Source organism: Rhinopithecus bieti, unplaced genomic scaffold (genome assembly GCF_001698545.2).
Source record: "Rhinopithecus bieti isolate Rb0 unplaced genomic scaffold, ASM169854v2 scaffold_110, whole genome shotgun sequence".
In the NCBI taxonomy this organism is placed as follows: Eukaryota; Metazoa; Chordata; class Mammalia; order Primates; family Cercopithecidae; genus Rhinopithecus; species Rhinopithecus bieti.
Window position 1 is genome coordinate 2,036,929 of NW_016803311.1, and position 13,422 is coordinate 2,050,350.

Consider the following 13,422-nt stretch of genomic DNA (forward strand, 5'->3'; position numbering starts at 1 on the left):
AAAAAAAAAAAAAAACGAAAGAAAGCAGATGTAAAACTAAGAAATATCAGCCAAGTAAAGGTTCATACTTTAATAAGTGAATAGAATTGATAAAACTCTAGCACAACTTACCAAAAAAAGAGAAGAGTACACACACACACACACACACACACACAACCTTTGTATTTATTTTTAAATTTTTTTTGTAGTGGCATTACTGAGATATAACCACATATCTGCTATTCACCCGTTTAAAGTACAATTCAGTAATTTTTAGCATATTCACAGAGCTGTATAATCATCACCATAATCAATGTTAAAACATTTTCATAACCCCATAAAGAAATCCTGTACCCTTTAGCAGCAACTCCTCATTTTCTCCAGAACCTTCCAACCCTAGGTAGTCACTGATTTACTTTCTGTCTCTAGATTTGCCTACTCTGGACATTTCATATAAATTGAATCATTCAGTATGTGGCCTTTTGTGACTGGCTTCTCTCACTCAGCATATTTTTAAGGTTTATGCATGTAGTAGCATGTTCAGTACTTCATTCTCCTTTGTGGTTGAATAATATTCTGTCGTATGGGTATGCCACATTTTATTTATCCATTCATCAGTCATGGAACATTCAGGTTGTTTCCAGTTTTGGACCATTATAAGTAGTGCTTCTATAGAGCATTCGTGTACAAGTTTTTGTGTGGACATATGTTTTCATTTCTCTTGGGTATACACCTAGGAATGGAATCGCTGGGTCATATGACAACTCTATATTTCACATACTGTGGAACTGCGTGTTTTCCAAAGCAGCTGCACCTGTTTGCAGTCCCACTGTCATTGTATGAAAGTTCCAGTTTTTTTACATGCTTGCCAACACTCATTATTCTCATTGATTGTTTCTGTCCTGGTGTGTATGAAGTGTTATTTCATTGTAGTTTTGATTTGCGTTTCACTGATGACTAATGATGTTATTGCTTACGGACTTTTGGCTTAGGGGTCTTTTTCTGGAAATGTCTGTTCAAGTCCTTTGACCATTTTTAAATTGGGTTATTTGATTTATTGAATTATAGCAGTTCTTATGTAGTCTAGATATAAAAGTCTATTCTATATAAATATATGTTCTGTATTCTAGATATGAAAGTCTAGATTCGAGATAAAAGTCCCTTATCAGGCATATGATTTGCAAATGTTTTCTCCCATTGTTGTGAATTCTCTTTCTTGATGGTAATCTTTTGTTAATATGCTTATAGTTCTGCCAATCTAAGTATGCTTGGCTGCAAATGTAATCTTTCCTTACATGTTTCTTAATTCTTCCTCCTTTTTCCTTTATCTCTATACCTGTTATTTCCCTACTGTTTTTGTTCTTACACTTTTATTTTTTCTTTCTCATTTTCTTCAGGTTTTTTAACTTTATCTACCTTTTTTTTTTAACTTTATCTACCTTTTTTTTGCTTATACATCTCCATACTCTGTGAATTCCATATTGAAAATGAAAACTTGTCCCTTTTCCCCCAATACTTCCTAGTTGATTTTCTAGTAGACTCTAGCCATTTTTGATTTTGTATTACACAGATGCAGTAAATATGAAAATCGGTATACACAAACAGTAGGTTTTCTATGTCTTTATTTAAACATTACGTGAAGTGGGCTGCTTGCATCTCTTCTAAGATCAATTTGTATTAAGTCTACAATTAGGTGGCTTCTGTTTCAGTTATTAAACGCTCTTTCTCTTTTTTCTTAAAGATTCAAAATGGACAGTTTAGAAGAACCTCAGAAAAAAGTCTTTAAGGCTCGAAAAACGATGAGAGTGAGTGATCGTCAGCAACTTGAAGCAGTGTACAAGGTCAAAGAAGAACTGTTGAAAACTGATGTCAAGCTGTTAAATGGCAACCATGAAAATGGAGATTTGGACCCAACCTCACCTTTGGAAAATATGGATTACATTAAAGACAAGGAAGAAGTGAATGGCATTGAAGAGATTTGTCTTGATCCTGAAGAAAGTAAAACAGAATGGAAAGAAACACCCTGTATCCTAAGTGTTAATGTAAAAAACAAGCAGGATGATGATTTAAATTGTGAACCTTTGTCTCCCCATAACATAGCTCCAGAACCAGACTCTAAACTGACTGCTGAACCAGTTTCTGGTGATCCAGTCGCTGGTGATCTAGATGCTGGAGATCCAACCTCCGGAGTACCGGCCTCTGGTGATTCCACCTCTGGTGATCCCACCTCTAGTGAGCCCTCCTCTGGTGATGCTGCCTCTGGTGATGCAACCTCTGGTGATGCCCCTTCTGGTGATGTCCCCTCTGGTGATGCCACCTCTGGTGATGCCACCGCTGATGATCTCTCCTCTGGTGATCCCACCTCTGGTGATCCCATCCCAGGTGAACCGGTCCCTGTTGAACCCATTTCTGGTGAATGTGCCGCTGATGATATAGCCTCTAATGAAATAACTTCTGTTGATCTGACTTCTGGAGCACCAGCTTCCACTGATCCAGCCTCTGATGATCTGGCCTCTGGTGATCTATCCTCTAGTGAACTGGCCTCTGATGATCTAGCCACTGGTGAACTGGCCTCTGATGAGCTGACTTCTGAATCAGCCTTCGATCATACCTTTGAACCAAATTCTGTACCAGTTTGTGAACCAGTTCCTGAAATTGATAATATAGAACCAAGTAGCAATAAAGATGATGATTTTCTTGAAAAAAATGGGGTTGATGAAAAATTAGAGCAAATTCAGAGTAAAGACTCATTGGATGAGAAAAATAAAGCTGATAATAATATTGATGCTAATGAAGAAACTCTGGAAACAGATGATACAACTATTTGTTCAGATCGACCTCCTGAAAATGAAAAGAAAGTAGAGGAAGATATCACAGAGCTTGCTCTTGGAGAAGATGCTATATCTAGCAGTATGGAAATTGACCAAGGTGAAAAGAATGAAGATGAAACTTCTGCAGATCTTGTAGAAACCATTAGTGAAAATGTTACTGAAGATGACAAAAGCGAGAATATCTTAGAAAATACAGACTCTATGGAGACAGATGAAATCATTCCTATTTTGGAAAAGCTTGCACCTTCTGAGGATGAACTTACTTGCTTTTCTAAAACATCTCTCCTTCCAATCGATGAGACAAATCCAGATTTGGAAGAGAAAATGGAAAGTTCTTTTGGTTCACCATCTAAACAAGAAAGTAGTGAGAGTTTGCCAAAAGAAGCATTTCTGGTCCTCTCTGATGAAGAGGATATTTCAGGTGAAAAAGATGAGTCTGAAGTTATATCGCAAAATGAAACGTGCTCTCCAGGTTAGCATATAACTTAAATTTTAAAGATTTTTATTGACTTTGATGAACTGTTTAATAAAATATTATCATAATGTTTTAAATTTATTTTGCTGCAGAAAAGTTGAGAATAGTGATGACTCTATAGAAAGATGTCTTAACTTCATAGAATTCAGAATTACAGCGTGTCTACTCTGTGAGTAGCATTGTGCTAAGTACTAAGAAGGGAGATAAAATAAGTAGAAAATATACCCTTATGGTCTGGAAATAGAGGTGAAGTAGAGCACCATAACACTGAGATAACAGTTTAAGTTAGTACATAATTGACTAGAGTTGTAGCAGTTCTTTCTTGCTATCACTTAGCAAACAGATAACTTAGAATTAAAAGCCTAATAGTTTATTCTGTTAGCTTCAAGTGTAACAAATATATTTTCAATTAATATTCCCAGTGAAATCCTGTACTTTAATATTCTTTGTCCAGGGAATGACAGCACCATCGTTGTAAGCCAGAAACCTTAAAGCTTGATTATTCATTTGATAAAGGCTTTACCCATTTGCTTCCCCAGCCCTTTTGATTCTACCCAACCTATTCTCTTCCTCATTTTCTGAATGAGCTCTCTATAACCCAGTTATCTTATTTGATACTGTCCCTCTATGTCTTAGATCTCTGTTACTTTTAGGTTGATTTCAAACTCCTTATGTAAAAGGTACATTAACTTTATGATTTGTTCAGTACCTCTCTCTGCCAATCTCTTTTATTTTATTTATTATTCCTAGAGAAAAGAGAATGAGAAAATTCTACCTTCTTTTATGGTCAAACTCAAAACATTATTCCTGTATGAAACTTTCTCAGCCTGAGGAAGACTGAGAAAAGCATGAATACCTTTTTGTTCCCGTTATACCACATTCTTTTAGGTTTAGACATCTATGAGAGAAGTGACCTTGCTAGCATAAAACACTATCTAATTTGTTCAAAGAAAAAAAATGGAGGCAAGTCTAAGAGAAACAGATCATGTTTTCCCCCAATATATCATACCAGCTTTTGGAGGTAGAGATTTTTTACTTATTAAAAAATGGCTTTTTTTTTTTTTTTTGGTCAGATACGGTGGCTCACACCTATAATCCTAGGACTTTGGGAGGCTGAGGCAGTCAGATTGCTTGAGCTCAGGAGTTCGAGACCAGCCTGGCGAGACCCCGTCACTGCAAAAAATACAAAAATTAGCCAGACATGGCAGCACTTGTCTATAGTCCAGGCTACTTGAGGGGCTGAGGTAGGGGGATCACTTGAACCTGGGAGGTCAAGGCTGCAGTGGGCCGAGATCGTGCCACTGTACTCCAGCCTGGGTGACAAAGTGAGACATGGCGAGACCTCGTCACTGCAAAAAATACAAAAATTAGCCAGACATGGCAGCACTTGTCTATAGTCCAGGCTACTTGAGGGGCTGAGGTAGGGGGATCACTTGAACCTGGGAGGTCAAGGCTGCAGTGGGCCGAGATCGTGCCACTGTACTCCAGCCTGGGTGACAAAGTGAGACCCAGGCTCAAAAAAAAAGAGACTTTTTATTTTCAAAGAGCATTCAACTAAACCTATATAAAGAGGCCAGGCCCTTCTTGGTTCTAGAGATTTGAAGATAGTATTAGCCCTCAGGATACGCACAAGAATTAAATCACAGACCATTAAATAATAAGGCTGTGAGTACAGTGATAATGTTAAATTGGTATTCTGGGAGTGCAGAGAAAGGTAACTTTATTAGAGCACCAGATGTATTCAGGGATGTCTTGTCCCTTTTAATATCTGTATAACATAGAGTTTTTTTTGTTTGTTTTTGTTTTGTGAGACAGAGTCTTGCTCTGTTGCCCAGGCTGGAGTGCAGTGGAAGAATCATAGCTCACTGCAGCTTCCACTTCACTGGCTTAAGTGATCGTCCTGCCTAAGCCCCCTGAGTACCTGGGAATACAGGCATGTACCACCACACTTGGCAAAGTTTTAATTTTTTTGTAGAGACAGGATCTTGCTATATTGGCTCTGCTGTAACATAGGGTTTTAACGAGTCTAATTCTTTTTTTTTTTTTTTTTTTTTTGTGAGATGAAGTCTCGCTTTCGCCCTGGCTGGAGTATAGTGGCACGATCTTGGCTCACTGCAACCTCCGCCTCCTGGGTTCAAGTGATTCTTCTCCTACCTCCGCCTCCTGAGTAGCTGGGATTATAGGTGCGCGACACCACACCTGGCTAATTTTTGTTTTTTTAGTACAGTTGGGGTTTCACCATGTTGGTCAGGCTGGTCTCGAACTCCTGACCTCGTGATCCACCCACTTCGGCCTCCCAAAGTGCAGGGATTACAAGCGTGAGCCACCGCACCTGGCTGGATCTAATTTGTTTTAATGGCAGCTCCATCCTACTTGCTCAGGCCAGAAACCTTGGAACCATTTTTATTTTTTCTTTCACACCCCATAATCAGTCCATCAGGAAATTCTGTTGGTACTATTACCATAATAGATCTAAAGTCCAATTCACAACTGTTATTACTCCTGCTCTGAGTCACCGTCATCAGGCCAAAACAGTGCCTGGCACACAGTAAGTGCCCAGTAAATATTTGTAAAGTGAATGAATAATCAGTAATGTAAGAGAAGCATATCATGGAGGACCTTGGTTATAATGCTAAAGATTTATGATGGCACTGGAATGCCAATAAAGAACTTCAAGCAGAGGAGAATGAAATTTACATTTTGGAAAGATAATAGGTGACAGTGTTGAGAATGAATTTCACTCATCCATTTTCTATAAGTGTTTATACAGAGTGAGGCACTAGGGCAAGTCCTTAAAAAAGCCTTATAAGTCCTTTAAAAAAAAAGTCTGTGTAAGAAAGTTAAAAAAGCAAATTGCAGCTTATGATTTAATGAGTTGATACACCTTACCTTTATGTCAGAATCTTGATATTGGAGGGCATCCCACACAAGGCAGTGAAGTGCTGAGAGATGACTATTAAGCCGTCTGTGTTGCATAGTTTGAAAATTCAAAGTTGGGAATATTTTTGGTTACTTGCCTTTAATCTGATATGCTATTAGCAGGGTACATTTAGTGATAGATTTAATTTCTTGGCTCATAACTAAACTTTTATTTTGTATCTTTTCACCTTCCTCTGAAGGTAATTTTGTGTATTTTGAGTTTAAGAATAGTTTCTTAATTGTTCTTAAACTGTACTCTGTTCTCTTTATATGGTGGCAGAATCTGTTGCATGTCATTTATGTTGCTGTACTCCTGCTGAAATGTTACTTAAATAAATGCCTTTATTCTTGACCAATTTTTAATGTACTCAGAACACAGAATTATTAGCTGAAGTACTAAAGTCAGCTTCAGTACTGGCTCTTCCTTTTAGCTGCTAACATCTATGAGTGTAGTAAACAGAAAATAGCATGACCTGCCATTTCAGGCACTTGTTTAGCAAATATGTTTTAAACATAGTAATTGTGATGTGTATTAGCAGCAACAAGAAATAATGAAAGATGAAGCAAATAGAAAAGCTATTTTAATTTTACAAAAGTAGAAGAGAGAACTAAAAAAGTGTTGCGCATATATATATACACACACACACACACACCTTAATAGGTCTAGAGACACTATTGAATTGTGGCATAGTACTATGTTATAACTGATACTCACTAAATTATTAAAGTGATAATCTGTTTAAAGAGGATAGCAAAATAAAGATTTCTCTCTCTGGGAAAGTTCAAACACTAGAGGAGCTGCATCTCCATACTATATACTTTCCTCTAGCTACTATTTCATCTCTTTCCTTTCTTTTAGAGCCATTCTTCAAGTTACATTAACAAAGCTAGTACCATTTCTTCTTCTGTTAGCCCTTCCACTTAATCGGATTTTGATTTCTGCCTTGTTAGCTGCCCCCCTCCTAATTTTTCTCAGTGAAATGACATTGATGATCATGTTATAAATCCAGGAATATCTTTTCTTTGTCTTATCTATTCTTCCATACTTGGATGACCTCTTAGTAACAGTCCTTCCCTCTTGAGGCTCTCCTTAGCTTTTGAGTCACTGCATTCTCCATCTTCCCTTCTGTTTTGGTCCTTCTCATTCTATTTCTCATGGAAAAATAGGGATAGGCCTCCTCCACATGCTTTTTTTTCCCTTAAACATAAGATTTTTGAAGAGAAAATCTGTTTTAGAGTAAACCAGATTTTTTTTACGTTAAACACTGACATAGTTTCCTTGCAGATTTTGTTTCAGATTAAAATAAAAATCTGTGGTTGATAATTTTCCCCTTGTTCATTGGATATTTAAGGTAAACAAACAAACTGATGCTAATGAGGATAATTACATTAGACTAGAATTTGAGACTTCTATTTTTGCTGTAGGTTAGTATTGATAGAATTGGCATGATTTAGTCAATTTACTGTTAATTTGTTATCACTGTGTATTGTGTTCAGTTAAAATTCTTTATCATCTCAATCCATTTATACTTAGCTGTTACTTATGTACTTGGCTTCTCTTTGTGGAGCTTCTTAGTTCTATACACCAGTGTGCAAGTTGCAGATTTTTCTTTTCAGAGTTGAGGAAGACCAAAGATGAAGTAGATTTTGAAAGGAGGTGTATAGGAGGAAGATCATTTTCAAATGAGTACTGTTGTCCGAGTTAGATGTGTAAGTCTGGATTTCAGATCAAAGACTTGACTTGTATTAGAAAACTGTAGTAGATAGCATGTAGCTATTAGATGACAAGATGAAATCACCTCAGAGTGAGTATACATGGAGAAAAGATCCAACAACTGAGCTTTTGGCATTTCAGTGTTTAGTGGTTGGGGAGATGAGGAAGAACCAACAAAGGAGCTGAGAAAGAGCAGCCCTTGAGGTAGAAAGAAAATGGAGAGATTTTGGTGTTTCAGAAGCCAAGTAAAGACACTGTTTTGAGGAGGAAATAAGGTAACCGTTGACTATATCAAATGCTGCTGTGTGTGCTCATAAGATGGAAGAGAAGTATTTAACAATCTGGAGATCATTGGTGACTTTTACCAAGGGGCAGTTTTGGTGAATGGTGGAGTGGAAAACCTGATTTGGGTTTCAGAGAGAATGGGAGGGGCAGAATTGGATATAATAAAATGTGACTTTCAGAGGCCGAGACAGGTGGATCACGAGGTCAGGAGATCGAGACCATCCTGGCTAACCCAGTGAAACCCTGTCTTTAATAAAAAATACAAAAAATTAGCTGGGCGAGGTGGCGGGTGCCTGTAGTCCCAGCTACTCAGGAGGCTGAGGCAGGAGAATGGCGTAAACCTGGGAGGCGGAGCTTGCAGTGAGCTGAGATCCGACCACTGCACTCCAGCCTGGGCAACAGAGCCAGACCCCATCTCAAAAAATAAAAATAAAAAAAACGTGACATCCCCCCTAGGTTTTGCTTTTAAAGAGAGCACAAAAATTCACATAGGATGCATTATTTGCCACTCTATATTGGTTAAATAAAACTAATACAAAATGTCTGGAAAAGTCACATTACCAGTCATGCCTCATTTTTCTGATAGATTTGTTAGGTTAAGAATCTTTGTATGTTTATTGGCCTTTTGTAGTTCCTTATCTATGAATTGCCTGTTCATCTCCTTTGCCCATTTTTCTGATGAATATTGTCTTTAATTAGTCTGTAGGAATTTCTTGTTTTGTTATAAATATTTTCATGGAACCAGTAATCGAAATCAGGAATGGAGTAGACTGGCCTGTGAGCCCTGTTTTTATAACAAAATTTTACTGAAACATAGCTATGGTAATTTGTTTACATGTCACATAGCACTTATTGCTGATTCCTGCAACAAGGACGGAATTAAGTGGTTATGTCAGAGGTCTTATGGCCCGCAAGATTGAAAATACCTATTTTTTGGCCACTTACAAAAAAAGATTTGCCAATCTCTGATCTAAGGCAATGGTTTTAGAAAAATGGTCTTCCATTTTTCCTTAGAATAAAGTTCTATAGAGTATAATTCTATACTTACAGAACTAAGGGAAATGGGAAACTAAGTCCCCTAATGTAAATTCTATTTTGTAATCCTTTAAAAACACAGTTTTCTACTTTTACTTAGTGGAACCTTATTAAAGGTAGTAGTCTTCTAATAGATATTAAATATCTAATTTGTCTCAGCTATTTCTCAAAGTTTTGGTACTACCAGAATTATGAGATCTGGTATCTGCCCTTAATGAGCTGTCTAGTTTGCTTGAAAGGAAAGAATATCACACATGGAACTATGAAAATTTGCCAAATTGTGATAAGGCTATACTCAAGAAAATCAGAGGACTTATAACGGAAAGTTACCTGTAAGTAAGGACAGATTCTAAAAAAGACATTATTGTTATTTATTTATTTTTTTTTTTGGAGATGGAGTCTCGCTCTGTCGCCCAGGCTGGAGTGCAGTGGCGCGATATCGGCTCACTGCAAGCTCTGCCTCCCAGGTTCAAGCGACTCTCCTATCTCAGCCTCCCGAGTAGCTGGGACTACAGGCATGTGCCACTACGCACAGCTAATTTTTTATATTTTTAGTAGAGACAGGGTTTCACCATGTTAGCCAGGATGCTCTGGATCTCTTGGTCTTGTGATCCGCCCGCCTCGGCCTCCCAAAGTGCTGGGATTACAGGCGTGAGCCACCGCACCCGGCAGTAAAAAAGACATTCTTAACCTACTATTTGGGTGAATGTCAGGAGTCCCAGGAACTACCTGAAATTATGTCTAAAGTTGTCTGTGTAAGAAGGGCCTTGGATTATTACTCTGGATTGAAGGAGACCCATTCTCAGGTTTTCTTTAGACTTTGTGAACAAAATAAAATTAAAGAAATATAAGGCCCTACCCGTCTCTGTAGAATCTGTTACTACGATTTTTTAAATCCCAAGTTCTTTCCGTTACGTAAAACTCTAGAATATATTTTAATTCTGTGAATCCTGCGTGTTTTAAGTGTTGGGCATCCAGTAATATCTTCTAAGCATATCTGGAAACTGGGAGTTGGGTAATAGGAGGAGGTTTTGAAAAGATGAAGAAATCTCAAGCTGAGCTTGACATATGGAGAGGAAACTGACATGTGTATAAAAGAGACAAACCATACCAGGCCAATTTACTCTGCTGTGTTCTGGATGCTCTGACTTGGAGTCACTCTAATTGGAGCCATGGCTAATTTTGTGCTTTGTGCGATGTGAGGATTTGCTAAATAAAGACTATGTAAACCTTTTATCTCAAGCAACCCAGTTACTCTCTCTCTCTGGAAACTCTGGGGACTAGGAAGCTCAGGAGTTACCAACACTCAGTATTAAAATCAGGAAAATATGGAAAAATATATAGAGAAAGAATGTGTTTTAATGAGTTCGTGATCTGTTTACAAGAAAGCAAACATAAATTTTTATTTCACTGAAACTGAAGTTGAGAGATGAGGTCTTAAAACACTTAAAATGAGCAAAGGGTAGTAAATGGAGAGTTAATTTTCAAATAATTTATTTTAAAGTTCAAAAATAGTTTTAGTAATCCTGTGTACTGTGTTAGCTTACTGTTTATCTTAGAGTGAAAAAAATACTTCTAGCACCTTAATAGGTGTTCATCCATGATCCTTTTCCCTGCATATTTTCACCTAAAGTATCTTTTAAATTTTTTTAACCTTTGACTTTTGCTATTAGGGCTGTTGTGATTAAAACCCTGATGATTGGAGAAGAAATGTCGTATCAGAATCTTTATATAGCATGATATACTTTATGATTGTTTATTTAATATTAGTTGCAGAACATGATGAAACATAGTATGCTTTATTGAAGCCACTGAGAAGCAAGTTGCAATGACATAAGGGGAAAAATAGAAGTCAAACATCTTAGTGATTTTTTTTGTTTGTAGCTCCCTTATTCCTCATTTAATGAGTAGGTTAATTGAAGAGACATTGACCAAAAGAACATTTTGGTACCTCTTGGATTTTATTTAATATAATTGCATAGACATTTTTGGCAGTATCTTTTGGCAGCACTCTTCAGTTGTTACATTTTATATGACTCATGCAAATTAACCCTTCTGGGCCAGTGGCAGTGGCTCACGCCTGTAATCCCAGCACTTTGGGAAGCTGAGGTGGGAAGATCACCTGAGGTCAGGAGTTCGAGACCAGTCTGCCCAACATGGTGAAATCCTGTCTCTACTAAAAATACAAAAAATTAGGCTGGGTGCAGTGGCTCATGCCTGTAATCCCAGCACTTTGGGAGGCCGAGGTAGGTGGGTCACGAGGTCAGGAGATCAAGGCCATCCTGACCAACATGGTAAAACCCCGTCTCTACTAAAAATACAAATTAGCTGGGCCTGGTGGCGGGCGCCTGTAGTCCCAGCTACCCGGGAGGCTGAGGCAGGAGAATCACTTGCACCTGGGAAGTGGAGGTTGCAGTGAGCCGAGATCATGCTACTGCACCCTAGCCTGGCAACAGAGTGACACTCTATCTCAAAACAAACAAACAAAAAAATTAGCCGGACATAGTGGCGGGTGCCTGTAATCCCAGCTACTCAGGAGCCTAAGGCAGGAGAATCGCTTGAACCCAGGAGGTGGAGGTTGTAGTGAGACAAGATCGCCCCACTGCATTTCAGCCTGGGCGACAAGAGTGAAACTCAGTCTCAAAAAAAAAAAAAGAAAAGAAAAGAAAAGAAAAGAAAATTAACCTTTCTGAATGTCTTCCTCATTTATGTGAAGATAAAAAATAGTTTACAGTGTGAGATTATATTGTGGCTATGTGATAACTATATTAAGCACCCAGCTCAGTTGTTGGCACTGTTATCAAAGTAGGTATATGTTTAAAGTTTTTCTTATATTTGGGATAGCCTTTCCATTCCTTGTTTATGAACTCTCTATACCATAGCATTAAAGTAACTTAATGATTCAACCTATATGTTCAACATATTAGGTGTTTTGAATTCTCCAGTACTTTGGAATTTTTTTGATAATTGTCACAGGCACTATTTTAGTTTTAATTGTTGAATGTAGAGGAATCAAAATGCTCTACAGCAGTTATTTTCACATTTTATTAATGTTATTGGTGACAGAAAATTATTAATTTTTTTTAAGTTACTTAAAATCTATATTAAGATTAAATCCTGTGTTGAGTTTGTTGTGAATTGCAGAACAGTTGAATGTGGACTTAGTCATTCATTCGACCTGGGTCAAAAGTCAGCAGTTCCTGCTGCCCTTTTTCCCTCCCCAAATTTTAACATTTTGGGACTCTGATTTCATAAAAGGTTAGTTTTGTAACTGGATAGTGACTAAAAATGTAAGTTAGTGAGCTGTTACGAATTCCAGTAGAAGTAAGACTTTTCTTTTCTATATTTGTTAACAGCAGAAGTAGAAAGTAATGAAAAGGACAGCAAACCTGAGGAAGAAGAGCAAGTAATACATGAAGAAGATGAAAGACCTTCTGAGAAAAGTATGCGTGTATAAACAAACTTGAACTGGGTTGAAAAATAATAATTCATTGTTTCTATATTTATAACCATGTAATATTCTTTTTTGCCCATGAAATAATTGTAAAATTTTGCAATTTAAGTAAGCCACAACTATACCATTTTGTTGATGGCTAACTGAAGGATTTCTGAAAGTATGTTTCATGCACTTCAATATTTTATTTTGTTTATACTTTTTATTGTTCCTCAGAAAGATTTAGCTTAAAATTTGCTAAGGTACTGACTGTTTTGAGATAAAAATTGTTTTACATTTATGTTCAGAGAATGAAACCACAAGAATTTTGTATGGGCTAACATAAGTAAATGGAAAGATGTATTTTAGTTTACTTAAGGTTCTTTATCTTCATGGGGCCGGATGTAGTGGCTCACACCTGTAATGCCAGCACTTTGGGAGGCCAAGATGGGAGGATTGCTTGAGGCCAGGAATGTAAGACCAGCCTGGGCGACATAGCAAGAACCTGTCCCTGCAGAAAAAATATTTGAATTAGCCAGGCATGGTGGCACACACCTGTAGTCCCAGCTATTTGGGAGGCTGCAGTGAGAGTATTGCTTGAGTCCAGGAATTTGAAGTTCCAGTGAGCAATGATTAGTGATTGAGCCACTGTACTCCAGCCTGGGTGACAGAGTGGGGCACCTTGTGTGGGGGAGAGAGAGAGAGAGAGAGAGAGAGAGAGAGAGAGAGAGAGGGGAGAGGGGAGAGGGGA

The 13,422-nt window shown here is 37.7% G+C and overlaps 1 protein-coding gene across 10 annotated transcripts in view; it reads left to right on the top strand.

Moving 5' to 3' along the window:
* The window catches only part of ATF7IP (activating transcription factor 7 interacting protein), a 141,141-nt gene that overhangs the window by 55,839 nt on the left and 71,880 nt on the right, over positions 1-13,422 (top strand). For 8 of the 10 annotated variants that reach the window (XM_017873354.1, XM_017873380.1, XM_017873338.1 and 5 more), the window contains 2 exons: positions 1,721-3,282; positions 12,595-12,681. In XM_017873354.1, coding sequence (XP_017728843.1) covers positions 1,728-3,282; positions 12,595-12,681 — 1,642 coding nt within the window. In that variant the 5' untranslated portion in view covers positions 1,721-1,727. The remainder of the gene's footprint in view (positions 1-1,720; positions 3,283-12,594; positions 12,682-13,422) is intronic. The other 2 variants (XM_017873394.1, XM_017873346.1) reach the window with 1 other exon arrangement.